Genomic DNA, 22,131 nt, shown 5'->3' with positions numbered 1-22,131 from the left:
AGCGATCACCTGAATTCTTAAATACAGGGCATACTGATGAGATTTTCCAGGGAGATGGGAAACTATTCTCCTTAAGACAACGTTTAAACAGTTTTGTAAGTATGGGCGCTAATTCAGGTTGAAGTTTTTTGAGTACTATAATTGGAATACCATCAGGGCCAGTTGCTTTACTCGAATCAAGGTTTTTGATTAGCTTCGCAACATCACGTACAGATATACGTATATCACATAGCGTGTTTTCTGATACAGGAGGAAATATTGGGGGTTGGCGGTCTTGGTCGCAAAGGGTAGAATTAGCTGCAAAGTTCTTGACAAAGAGTTTGGCTTTGTCTGATGCTGACGAGATTACCTCAGGTCCATTGATAATAGTTGGGATGGAGCACACGCTTCTGTTCAGGATTCTGTTTGCTATTTGCCAAAACTGGTGGGAACCAAGCCGCTGCTCAGCTACTTTGGACTTAACAGATTGAGCATACAACTCTCTTGCGTTCCTTATTACTTTCTTACAATGGTTGCTGGCAGTCCTGAAAACGGCTTTAGTTTCCATACATCTATTACGTTTGAAGCAGTGGAAAAAGTGATTTCTGTGCGCAATGGCAGCAGCACATTCTGGAGAGAACCATGGCTGGCTGTTAGGTTTTTGCTGAAACTTTTTAGAGGGTATGAAATGGTCAATACCTACAATTAACCATTCAGTTAGGTCTAATACTATAGAGGACACATCCTTTTTAAACATGGAATGCAGAGGTAGATCAGATATAAATGTACGGAAGCTATCCCAGTCAGCCTTAGTGTATCGATATACTGTACGATGAAGAGGTACGTCTGGGGACTTATTACATTTCATTTTTATCTTAATTGATACAACAGAGTGGTCGGAAGATCCAAGAGGCGACAGAACAGAAACTGAACATAGTTCAGGGCAAGTTGTGAGAAAAAGGTCTAGTAGGCTCGCATACTGGCCGTCATTATCGGGCACACGGGTAGGTTCCTGAACAATCTGAATGAGGTCATAGGCAATGGAGAAATCATGACAGAACCTCCCCTCATCATCGGTCTTGTTTGAGTGGGTCAACCATTCGACGTTGTGAACATTGAAGTCTCCACATACGTGAATGTTAGCTGAAGGATAGGTAGAAAGGACTTGGTCAATTTTCTCAGATATGCTTTGAAAGATAGTAACTCCGCTGTTGTGGGGGCGATAGAGAGTAAATATAAATGCAGTAGTGTGAGCTAAAGCAACCCGGAAGCACATATAGGGTAAGTTAGGATCTTCCCTGGAGATGTCCCTCCCACATGGAAAGCTATCTTTTATATAGGCACATATTCCATGCCCATGGCGATCTTGGGGGTCAGATTTAGAAGTTAAGTTAGAGTATCCTGAAATTGCAAACTCATCTAGGGAAATAGCCTGTCCAATGCCAGTTTCACTTAAAAATAAAAGGTCTGGTTTAGTCTCCTGTAATTGGGTTTCAACCTCTGGAAGGTTAGAACGAAGACCCCTGATGTTGGAGAAGGAGACATGGTAGTAGGGGTCTACGTTGGAAGTTGGAGAACCGGGTTTAATCGTGTATTTTTTCTTGAAACTTGTCATGATGAAATTTTGGAATTTGTGGACTAGGTCGACAGATTTACTTAGAGCAGGACAGAGAGGGGAAACTAAGAGAGAAAAAGAAACGAAGAATTTTTTTTTTTTTGTAGCACATGATAAGGTAAAGCCGTAACAATTACCCACTAGTATGGCATCGAGAGGCCCCACCAGAAGCTACTGCATGGTCCAGATTTAGATTAGACACAGAAAGTGGGGGAAATTGTTGATGGTTAGTTAGCCGAGTTTTTATGAAAGTTTGGTAAAGGGGGACTGTAGATTGGAGCTCAGACGAGCACTTGCTATGAAAATAGCAATAGAGTAGAGACGGGTTTGCAACGTCTCTCCTGTGGGCAAGAGGTTGTAGGGAAGAGAAAAAGGGCATCACCTACTAGGTTATGAAACCAGTTTTGAACTCTATGAAGGCAGGATAGGACGTGCTGAGCAGCTCCTGCCCAGGTGTAACAACAACATTCCATTTTAGGATTTTATTTGGATCTTATATATACTGATAGAGAATTGCATCGACAGTGAGATAACTACTGGAGCGGTAGAATAGTCGATCATTTTTCCAGCAACTGATTTGATGTATGTGTTCCGTTTCAGATCAGGAGTGAGATCAATCCTAGAAGCTTGTCATGACATGGTGCTTCCTCAAGATGAGAATTATTCGTTTCATTTGGGGCATGATGGGAGGGGGGGGTCAGAGCGACAACAGAATTTGAACACAGCATGCCTGTCCACGTTCTGCAGCTCTGTACCATTTCCACTGAAAAATGAATGTTGTCTTAAGGCAAACTGTAACAACAAAAAAACAAAGACAATTATTTTTCTTTATTTTTTCTTCCCAGATTTGACCGCGTTGAAGTTTTGTCAGGATTCGTGAATGGTTTGTTTCTTATAATCATTGCCCTGTTTGTCTTTACGGAAGCTGTCACACGCCTGTTTGAACCTCCCGAAATAAGAACAGAAAGATTACTGGTGGGTTAAAAAAATGAATTTTCTCTTCTTAATCTTAATTTTGTGTCTTTTAAAGAAATTGTGCTTGTAGATATCAGTGATGTTTTATATAAACGCATTTCAGGTGAAAACATGTCCTGTTGAAATTTGTATAAATTCCAAAAATTATGAAAAAAAAATGATACAGTAGAAATGTGCAAGACTTATTTTAACCAAAAATAATTTATCGCAATTCTGAAATTTTTTTTTTTTTTTTTTAAATTAAAGAATTACAATTTAGTCAAAATGATTGAATGATGTTACTTCCCCTGGATTTTGAGAACTCTTCAGAATTAAAACATGATAAAAGTCTATAAATAGATTTTTTTTTTTTACTTTTAATTATTCTTCTACTGGATCATTTTTCATAATTTTTGGAATTTATACTAATTTTAACATGACGTATAAATACGTAATAAGGTTTTTCACCTGAAATGTGTTGGTTTAAAACCTCACAAATCTGCATAAGAACAAAAAAAAAATTTTGCAGAAAATATTTTGGATCAAGAAACTGATTTAGAATTTATCCCCTTCTTCCTACAAATGATTTTTCTAAAAACGAATATTATGAGAGGATTGAAAAATTATGAATAGAATGGAAGGATTTGATCACTTATGTGGACAATTTTTAACAAATATTTTTTGAATTTGAAGATGACCATGTTGTAGTCCAGAGGAAAGTAATCCCGCAGTAACAGTATTGTCTAAAATTGAGTGGACGATTCTTATCTTAGATGATTATCTTCATGGCTTCACAGCTTCAACAATATCAGCTGCGAAATGTTCCAGAAATTTGGTATATATTCATTAAATGTGATCTAGAACTTGTCAGAAAGTTTCAATCAATTCTGTGGTCATGTTTTTATTTTATCAAATGTTTAATTTTTTTTGAAAAGTCGGTTTGACGAGAATGTCAGATTTATAAGTCACGTAAGGCATGATTTAATCCATCGTTTTAAGTTGTCACACGGACGTTGTTCATCACCAGCTCACGTCTCTAACTTAACTTTGAGTGGCCTGGATAAGTGCACAGTGAACTCCGAAGGCACTTTTTTGGTTATTTGGGCATAATTTAACAAAAAAATTATGCTAAAACATTGAGTGAGAGCTCATTTGAAAGCTAGAGTAAAAAGGAACACAGTGAAAATAAAATAAAAATTGCTTCATAATTTGGACCTGAATTTTCATATTTGGGCATTTTGGCTTCAGAAGATGTTAAGTGGGATATTTCAGGTTTGGGCTTAATTAAAGAAGTCAGTGACGACTTGTTAGAAAGCTATGGATATGACGAATGCAGTTAAATCAAAAGAATCCAAATTTCACCATTTTTAGGAGGTATGCGTCCGAGTTTCTAGATTTGAGCATTTTGGCCCAAAAGCATGAAAAGTGGGATATTTCAGGTTTGAGTTTAGTTAAAGAAGTCAGTGATGGTTTGTTAGAAATCTGTTGAAAATTAAAAGAATCGAAATTTCTCCACTGTTTTTTTTTTTGGTTTGTTTGTTTTTTTTTTTTGTTTGTAGGTGGGAGGCATCTTACATGCATTTTAGGCCAATTACCCTGTCACTCTTTTTTTTCTCCCTTCTCCGTCTCTCTTCCTTCCTCTCTGCCTCTCTTTCTTTTTCCCCCACTCTGTTTCTTTCTTTCTTTATCATGTCATTGTCCCCTTTTTTTTTTACTTTTTAATTATTAGCTTCATTCATTCTTCTTCCTTAATTTACATTGTCTTTCCTCTCACCATCCAAAACATTTGTTGCTAACATTTTAATATAAATATAAAATATTTTTTAAAATTTGAAAATAAAAACAAATGTTTTTTGTTTTGTTTCATGGATAAAATTTTTTTTTGTGTTTTCCAGGCAATTTCAGTTCTTGGTTTGTTGGTGAATTTGGTTGGAATCTTTGTTTTCCATTCTCACAGCCACGGTCAGAAAGATAGCAGTCACGGTCACTCCCATTCGTCCGGGGGTGGAGGAAGTGGGCATCACCACCACCATCATCATAATCATCAGCATCAACATCAGCATTCTCATTTGAATACAAACATGCAAGGTCAGATTTTATTGCACACAAACAATTCAGTTTTTTAATTGTTTGCTTCTGTCGTAAACAAAAAATTAAAAAATATTTCGTTTATGGAAATAAGCATAAATCATCAAGTGTTTATTATTAACGTCTTTCAAATGTATTTTTACAATATTTGAACCAACAACAAGACATATTGCCACTTGAAACATAAGGGACTATTGTTTGAGATTATGTGTAGTAGGCGACTGTGGAGAGTTGTTCACAGTACATTTAAACTTTTGCAATTTAGTACAGTCAGGAAAGGAGGAAACAAGGAGAGAATTCCAAAGTCTAGCAGTCCTAGGGAATGAAACTATTAGAGGAGAAGGTTTTCTGGAATCTAGTAAGTTCAACAGTAAACGGGTGGGATTTTGATGTTCCTCTGGTTGTGAGTATATAAGTGAAGGGGGTAGAAGTGCTATGGATTCATTAGAGCACGTTCCATTATAAAATACTGGGTGCGGCAGAAATATCTCCCACATTTTGACATGCGATCTTCCCAGTCATGCTCGTGCAGTTTCTAAGCAATCATTAATTTGTACTGATGGAACTGCATATCAGTGTGTAGAATTCTTCTGACTGTTCGATCAGCCAATCCCAAAGCGAAAACATGTTTGCGAGTTGAACATGTAAGAAACTGAGTAAGAGAAAATTTCACAGCTCGAAAACTGTGACGTTTGAGTGCTTTGAGGCCTTCCAGGTGGCTTTCTTTTAAGTGCTGAACCTGTAGCTCTGAAATTTGCGACCCATAGCTGTATTGATTTTCTATCTGGAACAACTTCATGCCGTCGTAACTTGTAATGAACTTGGAAAGCTCTCTGTGTCAGTTACAGATTCACCAGATTTCAAAAATATTTTTACGGTAAAAGCACGACGTGCACCAGTCCAAACGCGACTGCTTAATGAGGGTGCCTGAAAGAAAAAAAAAATGGCAAGTTATTATTCGTTAAACAAAAAAATCATTTGCATAAGTTCGTTAATAACATAGTTGAATGTTTAAAATGTAGGAAGTATTTCTCATCCGCACCCTGTTCTTGTAAAACATTGATGCCTCTGTTCAGTCTCGAAAGACAAAGGATGCCTCTGCAGGGGCAGCTGCACGTGTAATTGTGAGGCAAAGGTTGTGTAATCTCCAACCACACCTCTCCTGAATCAGCAATGTTTGAGTTCAGTGGCAAGGAGAAGTCCAGAATGACTGGAAACAATGCCGAGATAAGCGGAGAGCACATACAGCACCTGGAAGTTCCAAATGGTCACCCATTTAGTACTGACCAGGTTCAATGTTGCTTAACTTCAGTGATTTATCATGAAGCAGTGTGTCAACGTGATTATGTCGCACAAAACAGACATAGGAATGCAACATTGTAGTATTTGACAGAAGTTGGAGCTTGGCCAATAGTGCAGACCTATTAGATTTGAGTTTTTTTGTTTTTTTTTTTGTTAAAGTGAGAAACTCGTGATGCACCAGCCCAGATGTGGTAACAATACTCCGTGCATCTGCGAGGTATGCCTTTGTAAAGATATCGGATACTCTTTGGTGTGTGCAATTTTCTAGCACGGTAGAGGGAGCCCACCTACTCTACATCAATTCCAAATGTGAATTGACAGGTTGACAATACTTACAGATATGCTAATTCGCACCACATCACATGACTGAAACTGTTCAAGCTGTAGTGCGCTGTTTCGTGTTGACGTGCTGTTGTATGGTGCATTGCTTCAATGTACGTGATTTAAAAATTGCAGAAATGAGTGAACAGCAAAGTTGCATTTAGGAGTTGCAACTGTCATATTTTTTTTTTAGTTCATGAATCATCACTTATCAAGTTTAAAGGCCACTTGAGGATAAGGGTTATGATGAATATTATAAAGGAATAGACTACCCATTGGTCCTTAAAGGGTAAAAGAAAAAAAATCGAGTAGCCTTCTGGCCTTGATAAGTGGTGACTCCCTTGTAAAAAACAATGAACTAAGTATTATTGTTGTGACGAAACAATAATTTATTATTGTTGTGACGAAACAATAACTAATTTATTATTATTGTTGTGACCAAACAATAACTGATGATAACTAATTTATTATTATTGTTGTGACCAAACAATAACTAATTTATTATTATTGTTGTGACCAAACAATAACTAATTTATTATTATTGTTGTGACCAAACAATAACTAATTTATTATTATTGTTGTGACCAAACAATAACTAATTTATTATTATTGTTGTGACCAAACAATAACTAATTTATTATTATTGTTGTGACCAAACAATAACTAATTTATTATTATTGTTGTGACCAAACAATAACTAATTTATTATTATTGTTGTGACCAAACAATAACTAATTTATTATTATTGTTGTGACCAAACAATAACTAATTTATTATTATTGTTGTGACCAAACAATAACTAATTTATTATTATTGTTGTGACCAAACAATAACTAATTTATTATTATTGTTGTGACCAAACAATAACTAATTTATTATTATTGTTGTGACCAAACAATAACTAATTTATTATTATTGTTGTGACCAAACAATAACTAATTTATTATTATTGTTGTGACCAAACAATAACTAATTTATTATTATTGTTGTGACCAAACAATAACTAATTTATTATTATTGTTGTGACCAAACAATAACTAATTTATTATTATTGTTGTGACCAAACAATAACTAATTTATTATTATTGTTGTGACCAAACAATAACTAATTTATTATTATTGTTGTGACCAAACAATAACTAATTTATTATTATTGTTGTGACCAAACAATAACTAATTTATTATTATTGTTGTGACCAAACAATAACTAATTTATTATTATTGTTGTGACCAAACAATAACTAATTTATTATTATTGTTGTGACCAAACAATAACTAATTTATTATTATTGTTGTGACCAAACAATAACTAATTTATTATTATTGTTGTGACCAAACAATAACTAATTTATTATTATTGTTGTGACCAAACAATAACTAATTTATTATTATTGTTGTGACCAAACAATAACTAATTTATTATTATTGTTGTGACCAAACAATAACTAATTTATTATTATTGTTGTGACCAAACAATAACTAATTTATTATTATTGTTGTGACCAAACAATAACTAATTTATTATTATTGTTGTGACCAAACAATAACTAATTTATTATTATTGTTGTGACCAAACAATAACTAATTTATTATTATTGTTGTGACCAAACAATAACTAATTTATTATTATTGTTGTGACCAAACAATAACTAATTTATTATTATTGTTGTGACCAAACAATAACTGATGACTAATTTATTTTTATTGTTGTGACCAAACAATAACTGATAACTAATTTATTATTATTGTTGTGACCAAACTATAACTAATTTATTATTATTGTTGTGACAGTTCTTGCTATGAATGTTTTACTGGGAGAAAGAGATTAGAGATCTGTTGATTCTCCCTTTCCATTGAACTAATGATAGAGATTAGTAATGTTTCTGTTGTGAGAAAGATGATGTAGACAACAAAAGAGCGCCCCCCCCTCCTCCTCACTCGATAACGGAGTTGATTTTGTACTCTACCAACGCAAAAAAGAAAGCTTTTAACAGCACCTTCCCAGATGTGGCAGCAGTATTTGATTTGAGAATATTTTATATAGCTGGACAATTCTATTTGGAGTCGGATACTTTCTGGAATAGTTGCATGATCCAATCAATTTTTCAGCAACCTTAGCAAAAATTGCTTATACGTTTTCTAGTTTAGATCAGGAATGAAAGCCAGTCTTAGGAGCTTATTAAACCGAGGAGCTTCCTCAAGGTGAGAGCCACTCATTTAAACCGAGGCAAAAAAAAGGATCTGAGCATTGGCGGTAAAAAAGCCCTTTTTTTTTTTTTTTTTCACCCATACTGCACCAGGAGTGTCATAGATAAAAATACAGTTAGTGGCACTCGAAGAATGTCAGGAAAACTTTGCATTTCTCACAATTCGTTGCAACGATTTATCACCTTCAGAGCAAAAGCAAAGAAGCTACCAAATATATTGCACAGCATTTGATTTGCCACACATTTTTTTTTCTTTCATTTAATGTTGGCTTTTCTTTTCTGTTTGAATGTCTCCAACAAAAAATGGAGTAGAAATAAAAAAAAAATCTGTATTCACACATTCTCGGACAATAAACCACTCGTAATATTGAGATCGCCTTTAACGAGAGATCTTTGATTTAACCTAATATAAATGTTTCTTTTTAGTTTTTTATTTTATTTTATATTTTATTTTTTTTAATTCTTTGAGACGAGGATTCATTTTTTGTGGATTGGTATCTTCATCTTTAGTCGTCTTTTTACCATGTTTCGGTCAACTCCTCCTCTGACCTTCTTCAGGTGATTAACCATGACGGGATAGAAATGCTGAGTCTTGTAACTACATCGCCAGTAATTACTGCCTTTCATAGTTGTCGTCTCGCCATGCTTTGGTCAACTCATCCTCTGACCTTCTACAGTTGATTAATAATAAATTTGGTATATGTTAATCACCTGGGGAAGGGCAGAGGATGAGTTGGCTGAAATGTAGTGAGAGAACAACTATGAAAATGAAGATAAGTTTGCAAAAGAACGAATACATATTTATTTTTTGTATGTGTAACAAAAATCAGAATTGATGTAATGTTTATGAAACGGTTACATGTTGAAATTATCAGGTGTTACAATTTTTTTTTTTTTTTTCAGGTGTCTTTCTCCATGTCTTGGCTGACACTATGGGCAGTGTCGGAGTTATTGTCAGTTCGATATTGATTGAGAATTTTGGCTGGAATATCGCTGACCCGATTTGTTCCGTGTTTATTGCTGCACTCATCCTGCTGAGTGTCCTGCCTCTTCTGAAAGAAACATCTTGCATTCTATTACAACGATCTCCGATGCATGCAGATAAATTAATCAAAGATTGCCTTGAACGAGTAAGTGATTTCGTCCGTGATTATTGATGCCCTCACTTTGCTGAGTCCGACCTCTTATCACATATTCATGAATAAAAAACATTACGCCAAAATATTCAAAAAGAGTTTACCTCTAACCCCCTCCGGATACTCCTGTTGCTTAAGAATTAATAAAAGTACAAAAAAAAGGGTTCTCTAATTGATGTGGGTAACTTGCAAATACAACTCTGTTCAATTATTATGTGTTCATCTGAATGATATGCGTTGTGTCCCTCCTAATAACCATCATAACAGTCGTTTCCCCTTCAAGTGTTCTGGTATTCTGGTATTACCAGATCAGACTGAAGATATTGACTTCCTGACCTGAATACACCAATTATTGATGTTATTGTTTTCCTTCCTTTCTCTTTGCAAAACTCAATAACAAAAAAAGAAAAGAAGTTTAGTCTTGGAAGCATTAAATGTTAGCATACATTTGTCGCCATTCCACCACAGACTGGAGGTCGTTCTCTAAGGTTTCAGCCATTGCCTTAATTTTCCCTTCATGTCTATTATAGAGCCTGGTGTCATTAGCAAATATATTCTTTCTTTGATCCAAGACATGTTTAGGACCACTCGGCCATATGTCACTAGGACAGTCCTAGTGACATATCGCCCAGTGGTCCTAGACGTTGTATCAAAGTTTACAGTTACCCAAAGGTGCTGAGTTCAATCCTGAACGAAGACAGTGAAAAAGTAACATTCAAAACAGAGAATCAGCAATTATGTCCCAAAGCTTAGCTGGAGTCCGAACACGGTACCCCCGTAATAATAATAAAGGGTTGGGTTAGAGACTCCTACCAAACGGTTCCCCAGTTCGATACAAAACACCTGACAAAGGCCGGAGGGCAAAACGGCCAAAACGTTGCGACAATAACAACCAAGATGAGGAAGTCAGTCCGACAATCTCAATCAATGAAAACACCTCATCTCAAAAATACAGACAATTACTATAAGGGAATTAAATGACTTTTGTTTAATCAAAGAATGACTTCCTGTTCCTTTCCTCCCATATGTGCATTTCATATAATTTTTCTTAGAACTTTCTTATTTGAAACTGATTGGAGTTGTTTAGGGGGAAAAAAAATTTTTTTTTGCGCTACCTCCCTCTTCCCTTTCCGCAAGCTGTTACACCATAGGTTGTGAAAATCATCTTGATTTTAGCGTTTTTTTTGTTTTACGATTGGTACATCGTTGTTGTCCGTATTTCCTCTCATAATAAAAGCAAAATTTGTGACGAATAATGTTGCAATTGATTTGACGCTTGCCATGACCTTTTTTTATTTATTTATTTTTTTTCATTAGGTGCTCAAAATTGAAGGAGTGATTTCCTATCGAGAACCTCACTTTTGGAGTCATACTTCCACCAAGATGATGGGAAGTTTGCATGTGCAGGTAGTTCCCGAAGCAAGTGAACAGAAAATCATTGCTCAGGTGAGATTACAATTTCTCTTGAATTTTTTTTTTTTTTTTTTTTTTTGCCCCAAATAAACAAAAATCATCGCTTTAACATTTATTTTATATGCTGGCATGTGGTGAACAGCTTTTAGAAATTGATTTCCAAACTAACTTTCCTCTGGCCAGGTCTTTATTTATTCTTCATTCTCTTGTTCATTCGTATCACTTCCTCCCATGTTTTTCTAGATTTTCCTTTGCTAACTTATCATTACCTGAACTTTTCTACATCGACTAACGCAAACACTCTCATTCATTCTTTATACGTGACCATACCAACAAAGTCTCCTATCCTACTCCTATCTTCTATACTGTTAAAATGGGAAGAAAACTAAGAAAGTTCCCCCATGCAATTCGTACACACATAGGATCAAACTTAATTCACCAAAATTTTTTACCTTTTTTTGATGACTACGTCACACCCACTCGATGAAGATTACAGGGTTTGAAAAGTCCTTGAATTTTAACTTTTGCCTTGAAAAGACTTTATTTCTATTATTTCCTTGAAAATATGGGAAATGTCTTGAAAATTTCTTGAAAAGGCTTTAAAAATTGTTTTATGTCCAATAAAAATTCAGGTGTATTTGTATCCAAATATTAAAAATAAAATTAATATAAATGCTATTACATTATTTTTTAAGTATTAATAAAAATACTATTAAAATATTTTTTTAAATATTGAAAATAAAATTGAAATTGCATAGTATTGTGAATACATGAGTTATGTCCCTTTATCACAAAACTACCTGAGATAGTTTTGTGATAAATGTTCTCATTTATGATTTAATTTGGGGGGACGGGGCACAAGGGGGGAGGTGTAGTAGCAACCGCCATAAATAAATATACCCCACCTCTCTAAAAAAATACTTTCCTTGCGAAGGAAAGACGGCAGCCATATTGGTTAGAAATTAAAAGCCATAAAGAGGGTTAATATTTGAGATGAAATAAACAACATTTAAAACTACTTAAAAACACCAAAAAATGATGCATGTAGGTTGCAAAGTAACATTTATTTGTTGTATGTTTGAGTTTTTACCACTTTTTTTTTAATCGTTGTGGATTGTAAAACAAACACCAAATTTTGTTTTGAAAACTTAAATTTTGTCTGGAGAAGGCCTTGAAAAGCTGTGAAAAGTCATTTTAAATTTACATTGAAAATTTGTACAAACTCTAGATTCGGAATCAGGGTTGAGGCTCTAAATACAGTTTTTTCTCTCAAGACCTTACAGAGAAGGATGAATAGTTTTGTTATCTTCAAAAATGCCCCCCCCCCCCTTCCCATGATAACAAAACATCTTTGCAGCGGCAAGTTATATCGAACCCACAGTTGACTTACGCTCTTTTGCATGACTTTCTTTCACTTTTTCTGTGCAACAACTTTGAAGCTGAAAAAGATTAATCTGAAAAAATTTGATAAATCAAAAAACAAAACAACCAAACTAAACACCATAAATAAATATTTGAAGATGTAAACAACTTGAAGCATAAACACTTTTTTCCAAAACGACTGGATTTCGCATTAAATAACTTGAAATGGTTGATATATAACAAACCGATGGAACGTTCAGATTGTTAGCAATCTTGTTCTTTTACTCCTTTTTCATTTTTATTACCTTAGGATACTCATATTTTATAACAAATGAAACAAAAAATATGTAAAACTAAAAACTAATACCTACTAATGGTTACAAGGTGACTTGTCAAAAAATGTCATCTGAATTGGTAATAAAATTCAATTTCTGGAATACAACCATATTTTGAAAGCGTGAAAAGAAAAGAAAGCCAATAACATGAAAAGCAGATTACCGACAGGGAGGCGGGGAAAAAACCTGACACCGGATAAAGCATCAAAGTATGCGTGATGACCATGGAAGAGATCATGTTGGAAATGTAAATGTGGCAAAATAGAAAATGTATAAAAAGACGAACGAGGAGTTCAGGGGGTGGGATTTCTGTGCAGACGACAGGATTTCTGTGCAGAAGTTTTTTCTTTGTTGAGAGTCAAAGAACAGACTCCTTCAGTCTTAGACAGACTAAGGATACCCACGAAGGGTTGCCTGCACGTTAAATTTTTGTGGCAGGAGGTGCACAATCTCCAACCACACCTCTCCTGAGACGACATTGTTAAATACCAGTGGCAAGTGAAGTACAGGACGACTGGAAACAAATGCAGAGATAAGCGGAGAGCACACACAGCATCTAGAATTCCCAAATGGTCACCCAACTGATACTAACCAGGCTCAATGTTACTTAAATTCAGTGATCTGACAAGAACCGGTGTGTCAATGTGATTATGCCGTATAGAGGCACAGAGAACACCTTACAAATAAACTTTGATCTATGTCTGATTTATCCACTAAATTTCAGTCAGGAAAGTCCAACAGTCTTTTTGTTTTGTTGCTGTTTACTTTGGTGATTTTCTCATCATGAACGGGCTTCAAACTCAACAGGAGTTTCGTTGTGGGTTATCACAAAGATAATGTCCATTAAAACAATCCTCACACTATTCCTGAACTAAAGCTATCAGAACCAAAATCAAGGCGTGTGTAGTGCACATTGTATCAAGATGCGAACTTATCATGATCGAAATTAATAGAAAAATCAGGCAGAGGCTGAAGTTTCTACTAAAATATTAATGATACTATGGGTAGTAAGCTTTTTTTTTTTGGTGTGAGGGCTTCTTTGTATTAAAGCTAATCAACATAAAATGTACCACATAACGAAATATAAATTGGGAAAAAAATATTCAGTTTATTATTTGTCTCATATGTTATCGTTATTTTAAATGCTTTTCCGTTAAGCGTTTTAGGGAAAGCTACAATCGACATATCACTGTATTAGTGCCACCATTTTTTTTATAAGCTATGATTTTACGTTTTTTGTTACAATAAATTTGTTTCATTAAATCTACATTTTTATTGTAGCATTTTTTTACACATAACTCTTTGTTGGACTTATTTTTTTTATTGTTTTTAGTTTCAATAATTTTGTTTATTTCGTTTTTTTATTTTTAGTTTCAATAATTTTCCTTAGTTTATTTTTTACACTAGCTTTTTATCATTTTAATTTCCTGTTTCTGCCTATTCCATTGTTTTTTTTTTTTTTTCAGAATGCTGTTTTAAAGTTCAATAAAAATTGTGTATTTTTTATTAAATTAGCATTGCATCTGATTAATCAATGTTTGATTCTAACAATTTTCAAAAACTTTTTGTGTGTTCTTTACCAAAAAACATTGAAATCAAAATTGATTTCATTGATTATTTATTTTCTATCCTGCATAATTTTCATCGCTAAAAAAAAAACACAATTTAAAAAAAAATCTTTTTACTTTTTTTACAGGTGTTAAGCATTTTTAAAGATTTGGGTCCGAACAGTTTAACAATTCAGGTTGAGAAAGAAGCTTATTTTCACCATCTTTCTGGTTTGAGCGCAGCATTTCATCCACTAATTCAACAATCAAAAACATTTGGACGATCAGACAGACAAGAATTCACCTCTCCTTCAATTGCTTCTATATAAAACAAACATTATTTATTATTAAAAAATCTATATTCGCTAATAAACATTTTTTTTTCTCAGATGCCTTCTGTTATCATTAATACTTGCATTAAAGATAACAATTAATTTCAACGTGAATCAACTCCGTGTCAAACCTCCATGTTCAGAGTTGAAAAATTGACTTTGAAGTTTTGGAAAACCATTAAATATCAAAAAATGGATAACATTAAATTTGGTAACAAAAAAAAAAAAGAAAAGTAAAACTAAAATTTGAATACATATTTTTTCCACGTTAAAGTTCTGAATTTTTTAGATGAGGGCGGGATGTTTTATATTTTTTAGATGAGGGCGGGATGTTTTATATTACTTGTGCTAATTGGACTATTGTTCTCATCTTGAGTGTTATTTCTGCAACGTGTCGGTCGGATTAGTCTTTGACCATCCTCAAGCATGCCTGAGAACAGGTGATGTCAACAATAGTCTGAACAATAGAAGTAATATCAATATATTTTTTCTTGCAAAGTATTTTGCTTGATTTTGTCGACTGGTCCTGATTATCATGTGATGCATCTCAAAGAACTTTTATGCAATTACGGCTGCAGTTATCTTTTTGTTAGTGAATAATCGGCCGCGTGTGATGATGATTCATCTTTTTAAGAGATAATCCTGTTAATGTGCATAGACATAGCAAGAATATGATCTTGAGAAGTTTAACTTGGATGAAAATGATTCATCAAAGTTTGTGTAGTAACATGCAAGGACAATCCTGCATCTGTCCAGGAAAACGACGATGCATTTACAGTAATGCTGCATCCATTGCAAGATGCAAATCAAATTCTTAGAACAAACGATTGCTCGTTTGCCATCGCATGATTATATGAAAGTTTATCACTTTCGACTAAACAACTGTAAAATGTTATCATGGTATTGTTTCTCTACAGACTACAACATGGTCATCTCCAAATCCACCTTTGTTTTGCTAGCATTAAATGTTACCATCCATTTACGGCTCCATTCCACTAAGGTCTGGAGGTCATTTTCTAACGCTTCAGCCATTGTCTTAGATTAGTGTACGTCTGTTCTTCCCTTGTGCATGTTATAGTGTTGTATCAGCAACAAATATACCCATCATATCAAACACAAATATTTTAATGGAATGTGCTCTGATGAACTCGTCTGGATCGAATGAGTGGTTATACTTTCTGTGGCTACCCGATTGAGAAAAGGATGCTTCAGGAAGCGTATGGCAAATATATTAACGAAATGTGCTCTGATGAACTCCTTGCACATGTGCCTACTTGACAAGCCTGCTTAGCAACAAAATCTCACCCTTTCACTGTTGAGGTCCCTAAATGCCAGAAAGCTTTCTACTCTAATAGTTTCTTCCCTTGAATAGCTAGACTTTGGAATTCCCTTCTTGCTACCTACTTCTCAAACTGTACTGATATGCAGAAGTTTAAATGTAACATAAACCAACATCTTGTTAATCTTTCCTAGGCATAGTCTCAAATAGTATCCTCTTATGTCCACGTGGTAATATGTCTTGTTACGAGTGAATGTGAGTTAAAAAAAAAAAAAAAATGCTTTTCATAAACTGTCTTGATAAGTCATCAAATTTTTTTCTTTTCAGTAAAGAATTTCAGATGTATGAAATTCATGTTAATGTGCATGAACGTATTCAGGACATGGTGCACCTGAAGGAGTCTAACCCTGATTCTAAAAATCTCTTTATTCTTTATGGGTGGTTATAGCTTCTGTGGCTACCTAATCAAGAAAAGGATACTTCTTGCATGACAACCAGCATTGTGTAGCAGAAACAAATGAAACTTTTTTCTTTTAACGAATCAATGCCTCTCCCCTGTGTTATTTGGCCACATACTGACCAATCAGGGGTACGGCGCATTGATCCTTTCTATTCCCTAAGGAAATCAGCCAGCATTCGGTTTGAGGAATAAGAACTCGTCCTTACTGAGAGAGACACCAAACAGAACGGACCTCCCTTTTCTTCTCTCTCTTCACCTCGGTGATTTCTAATGGTATCGACGATTCCACAGTGAATAACTACCACGATAGCACCAGGTATCCGGAGTCCAGCTTTTGACAAGGAACATATCACATTCTCCTTAATAAACCTTTTCTGTATTACATTTTATGAAGTTGTTGCGTTCGTCATTTCAGAAGCTTGTATGGAATTATTTATTTTATTAGGTTGTGCCCTAAAAGCATTCAAAACCCTAAAATTGCTTCAAATTAGCAAAGAACTGCGCGAAGCAAAAAAAAAAAAAAAAAAAATTGATGAAAAAAGTCAAATATTCAACAAATAACTTAAAAGCAAGTTTTCAACTGACATAATTTTTTGAAGGCTTTGCTTTTTAATTGGATAGTTTATTCAAATCTGATATCGTTACAGTTTGGACTCCAAATGTCCAAATCCAACAATTTAATGTAAAGGTTTGTGTGGCCATGTCATCTTTTAATCCTTTTTTTTTTTTTTTTTACAAGTCTCTGACGCAATGATGCAAAAAAAACTTAGTTTAAAAACTGAAAAGCTATGCAAATAATGGTAAATTATTTTGCATTTGATAAAAGTTAAAAAAAACAATTTTTCACCCCATTTTTTTCCTTGTTAACTATCCTGCACAATTGCTTCGAATTATACATTTATGATAATGATACATATGGATGTCACCAGCCATCTACAAATTCAAATTTATCTTATCTTTCTACAAAGTAAAAACATGAACTTCACATGATAGGAGACAGAATGAGAAAATGCATCCAAATACAATACACGTTTTATTTATGCATTGACAAACTAAACAAAGGTGAGTAACGTTATATAACAACATACAAACCCTATTCCTACAACCCGGCATACTAATCACCATGAGTGATATCCAGCAAACGAGGTAGGTATAGGGTTTATGTCAGTCACCTTATATTCATTCAAATTAGGTCCATCGAGTAAACATGTTTTTGTGTCCCATTGTCTAGGTCTCTCTGCCCAAGGGGAAGTAATCCACTGTCTTTAGCAACCAGCATTCTCCATTATTTCCCTACACAAAGTACAGTAATGACTAGAAGAAACAAATTAAGAAATCTAAGAATTTTCCACCCCGATTGATTGATTTAATTGATCACTTGAGTGATTGATTGCAATAAAAAAAATTTTCACTACTGGTGTATAAACAAAACAACAAAAAAAAAAAAGATAAAATCCAATTTTCAGCTCAAACAATCTTGTATTATTATTTTTATTTATTTTTTACAAGGAGGTCACCACTTATCAAGGCCCGGAAGCCACTCAGGGATAAGGGTTATTGCATGTACAGTACATTGTACGTTAGTGTTGAGATTTCATAAAGTGTCTACTTAAGAGGGCGGTTCATCAGGAATTTGTTTACGTTGGATTTGAATACATCCAAGTTGTAGTCAGGTGGGAAACAGGCAGATGGAACAGAGTTCAACTGGCGTGCTGTTCTAAGAAAGAAGCTGTGTTCATGGAATCTGTTTTGATTTAGGCACAGATAGAGAGTGGGGAAAATTTTTGACAGTGGCTTCAGCTAGACGGGTATTTTTCATAAAAGATTGGCGAGGGGGGACCAGAGATTGGAGCTCAGACGAGCACTTGCCATGGAAATAACGGTAAAACAAGGATAGGCTCGCAATGTCTCTTCTGTGGGAGAGAGGTTGCAGGGAAGAGAAAAGGGCATCCCCCACTAAGCCACGAAGTCTATTTTGTACTCTATCAAGACAGGATAGGCTATTTTTAGCAGCTCCTGCCCAGATATGGCAGCAGTACTCCATCCTTGGACGTACTTGGCTTTTATATAGATAGAGAATTACATCAGTAGTGAGATATCTTCTGGAGCGGTAGAAGGAACCCACCATCTTTTCAGCGACCTTGGCAACAGACTTGATGTACATGTTCCATTTCAGATCAGGAGTAAAGGTCAAGCCCAGAAGCTTGTCAAAACATTGAGCTTCTCCTAGACGAGAGCCATCCATTTCAATTGATGCCAGATGGGGATCAGAGCGTTGATGGTGTAAAGATAGGAGCTTGGTTTTAGATGCATTAAAGGTAACCAGCCACGTCTTCCCCCACTGAACTACACGCTCGAGATCAGAGGAGAGAGAATCAGAACTTTGTCATTTACAGTCTTTGATGTGTTGCCGTAGATGGTCGTGTCATCAGCATAGATGTCAACGAATGATTTAAGTATATGTTTAGGGAGATCATTGATGTAGATCAGGAAGAGAGTTGGGCCCAGGATGGACCCCTGAGGGACTCCAGCATTAATACTGCAGGCCTCTGATTTTTTGTCCATCGACCACTACTCTTATGAGCCTATTAGAGAGAAATGATTTAATGATTGAGAAAATATTTCCAGTTATACCGTAGCTGGAAATCTTGTGAAGTAGGCCTTTATGTCATACCTTGTCGAAGGCCTTTGGTATGTCAAGAGTAATTGCCCTAGAAAGGTAGCCTTTGTCAAGAGATTCACTAATCCTATGAGATATAACTGTTAGCACATCTGCGGTAGATCTTGCAGAACGGAAACCAGATTGCGTGTCACTAAGGAGATTATTTCTGCTGAGGTGGTTGACTATTTCTCTATTCTGGATTCCAGCAACTTACTCATGACACACAGGAGACTTATAGGTCTGTACTGAGAGGGAGATGACTTATCACCTGAATTCTTAAATACAGTACATACTGATGAGGTTTTCCATGGTGTTGGAAAGCACTTCTCCTTAAGGCAACGCTTAAACAGTTTTGTAAGTATGGGAGCAAGTTCAGGTTGAAGCTTTTTTAACACTATAATTGCGATGCCATCAGAGCCAGTTGCTTTACTGGAATCAAGGTTCTTGATTAGCTTGGTGACCTCACGCACAGATATTTGTATGTTACCTAGTGTGTTTTGTGTTATAGGAGGAAATATGGGGAGTTGATGGCCTTCGTCGCATAGGGTAGAATTAGCTTTTGTCAAATGTTGTTGAAATGCAACCTTAATTTAAAAACATCCAAGAAAGATTTTTGTCAAAAAAAAAGTTTAATCGGCAAAAACTGATGTTTTTGCTGCCATTTAAGAACCAAGCATTAAAAATAAATCTTATATAGCTATATACCTTTTTCTTGCTCTGACATTGATATTAAATTATTAAAAATAATAGTCTGTCATGGATATGCAAGCGACTTCAGGAAGGTTAACTAATTTGCATATTCCTTTGTAAAACGAGTGTTCATTAATTATTTGTTCATTTTTTATGGTTTCTTATTAGACGATTCGTTTCATTTAACTATTACGCTTTATGCATAATTGCTAGAATGTAACAAGTGTACATTCTAGCATGCGGACATCTTTTTATTTATTAGGTCAAGAAGAAATTTCTTGCGGAATTTTTAAGTTTTTCAAATAATTTTTTGCTATAAGACCTTTACTTTATATATCATTTTTAAGTTTTTCACTCTGATTGTTGAATTAGGATCGTTTCCAAACAATTGTCTTCTTTTCAGAACGTTGAATACAAGATTGAAAAAAAGCAAATTGCACAATTTTCTTATTTTAATTCAAGCTAGGCCAAAAAGCTGCTGAAACAGCTCACAGTATCAACGAAGCGTTTTGCCCAGGAACCATTAATGAACACACAGCATGATGGTGGTTTAAGAAATTTTGTGGTGGCAACGAGTCTTGAAGATAATGAGCATAGTGGTCGGCCATCAGATATTAATATCAGACAAAAAATATTGATAAATGGGTGCCTCATGAATTAAATCACAACTAAAAGGAACGCCATTATAAAGTGTCATCTTCCCTTCTTTTGCGCAACAAAAACCACCTGTTTCGATGAAAAGTGTTTTTTTTTTTACAAAATCTGGCGACGCTCATAATATACATGACTGGGTTCACATCAGTGATCTCCCTTGGAATTGTAAGATTGCATTTCTGTTTTAAGAATCTATGATGTTTCTGTTATAACAAAACAAAAAAATGAATTCCAAGCAAAACAAATGGTACCTACATAATTGTCATGTCGCAAATAGTAATATATCCAAAAATTATGCATTAGAGAAGTTTTATCACCAAATAAACAGAATAACCTGGAATATAAAATCAACAGTAGGGACATGTTCAAAATTAATATTTCTGCCAAGAGCACAATCGAACTTGACTTTTGATGTTTAATTCAAGCCATTATATGAAAATAATTTCATAAAATCAACAGTACATTCTCTACAGTGCAATGTGGACTATGATTGATTTTGGGAAGGCATATGAAATTTCCTCCTAGTGGGTTCCGAACTAGAGCAGGCAATGAACTGATTTGATTTAAAAGAAATGGGCAATTTCATTGATTATGAAAATAATAAAAGCATTGGAAGTGCCAAACATTTGTTAATTCAATCCTGATTTGTGTCGGGTCTTATTTTTAGTAATGCGTCATTTAGTAACATGTCATTTAGTAACATGTCATTTAGTAATGTATTTAATAATGTATATACACGTCTTCTACAATAGTTTTATACTTATTTCATTTACAATCTTATTTCAAAAGCAACGAAGCCAATAATATTGAAGATGTAAAATAAGACTTGTGATTATTTTTCTTGCGTGAGTTCAAGCTCGGCAACAATGCTGATTAAACTACAAACACCAATAAGGCATGGAGCACACAATGATTGTGACTGGTCCTGTTGGATCTGAGCCGCTTTTAGTTTCTTAGCTAGTTGAATGAATTGCTGTCTCCTCCTAAGAGTAAACCTCCAAGATGTCCACTTCCCATTTTTTTTCTTTTAGCCTCTGGCTTCCCCAAAATCGTACTCATCTTGAAAGGGCTTCACCCACTCCTCAACTTCCCTACCCCAATTTTTTTCCCCATCTAGATTTTGGCTCCATTTGCAATTGACCTGATTGTTTTTGGTTCCAAAACCAATGGCGGTCTATTATTTAGAAAGGGTTGTTTTTAACACTTTTTGTTTTTTCTCCACTCCACGATCCAATGAAATTATTTCAAATAAAAGACAATTTATCTATGTGCATTAAAAATTTTCGAAATTTTAAGACAACTTGGAGTAAATGTGGTATTATGGTTATTGAAGTGGGGAACAGCATAGACCAATCTTAGGTAGAGTGACAAGGATGACCATAGACTCCTCCCTCCCCACACTTTTGAATGGCCTTGTGCCTAATTTCTTTCTGAAATAAATAAATTTTCTGAATGCTTGATGCGTTTATGAAACGAGTAGAATGTCCAGTCATTTCCATTTGGTGATCATCTATATATAAAAGCGAAAATGTGTGTGTGTGTGTGCATTTTTTCTGTATGTCTGCCAAAAGCTTTTTTTGCCGGGCTTCTCGGGGGGAGGGGGGGTTTACTATTTCTTAGAACTTTTTATATGCCATCTAGATAATAATATCTAAGATTTGCGAATGCGCGTCACATCTAGATTTATTTACATTGACTTTTACAAAATTTTAGCCTCTCTCGAGTGTGTTCGGCTTTTTAGTATAAATAAAGTGAAATGAAGTTGAAAATGTAATTGGTTCCCGGCTTTCGTCAC

General features: G+C 34.8%; 2 protein-coding genes across 2 annotated transcripts in view; one reads left to right on the top strand and one right to left on the bottom strand.

The window, feature by feature from the left end:
• Window positions 1-14,647, top strand: part of LOC145266622 (proton-coupled zinc antiporter SLC30A5-like) — a 103,391-nt gene extending 88,744 nt beyond the window's left edge. The window contains exons 13-17 of the mRNA XM_080122532.1: window positions 2,440-2,569; window positions 4,444-4,636; window positions 9,370-9,596; window positions 10,920-11,048; window positions 14,409-14,647. Coding sequence (XP_079978658.1) covers window positions 2,440-2,569; window positions 4,444-4,636; window positions 9,370-9,596; window positions 10,920-11,048; window positions 14,409-14,588 — 859 coding nt within the window. The 3' untranslated portion in view covers window positions 14,589-14,647. The remainder of the gene's footprint in view (window positions 1-2,439; window positions 2,570-4,443; window positions 4,637-9,369; window positions 9,597-10,919; window positions 11,049-14,408) is intronic.
• Window positions 2,439-22,131, bottom strand: part of LOC145266651 (uncharacterized) — a 62,153-nt gene continuing 42,460 nt past the window's right edge. Inside the window, exon 2 of the mRNA XM_080122578.1 lies at window positions 2,439-5,563. Coding sequence (XP_079978704.1) covers window positions 5,487-5,563 — 77 coding nt within the window. The 3' untranslated portion in view covers window positions 2,439-5,486. The remainder of the gene's footprint in view (window positions 5,564-22,131) is intronic.

The sequence above is a fragment of the Euprymna scolopes genome, chromosome 4, assembly GCF_053919585.1.
Source record: "Euprymna scolopes isolate OS-2025 chromosome 4, ASM5391958v1, whole genome shotgun sequence".
NCBI classification, from domain to species: domain Eukaryota; kingdom Metazoa; phylum Mollusca; class Cephalopoda; order Sepiida; family Sepiolidae; genus Euprymna; species Euprymna scolopes.
This window is presented reverse-complemented; position numbering and strand designations above follow the sequence as displayed.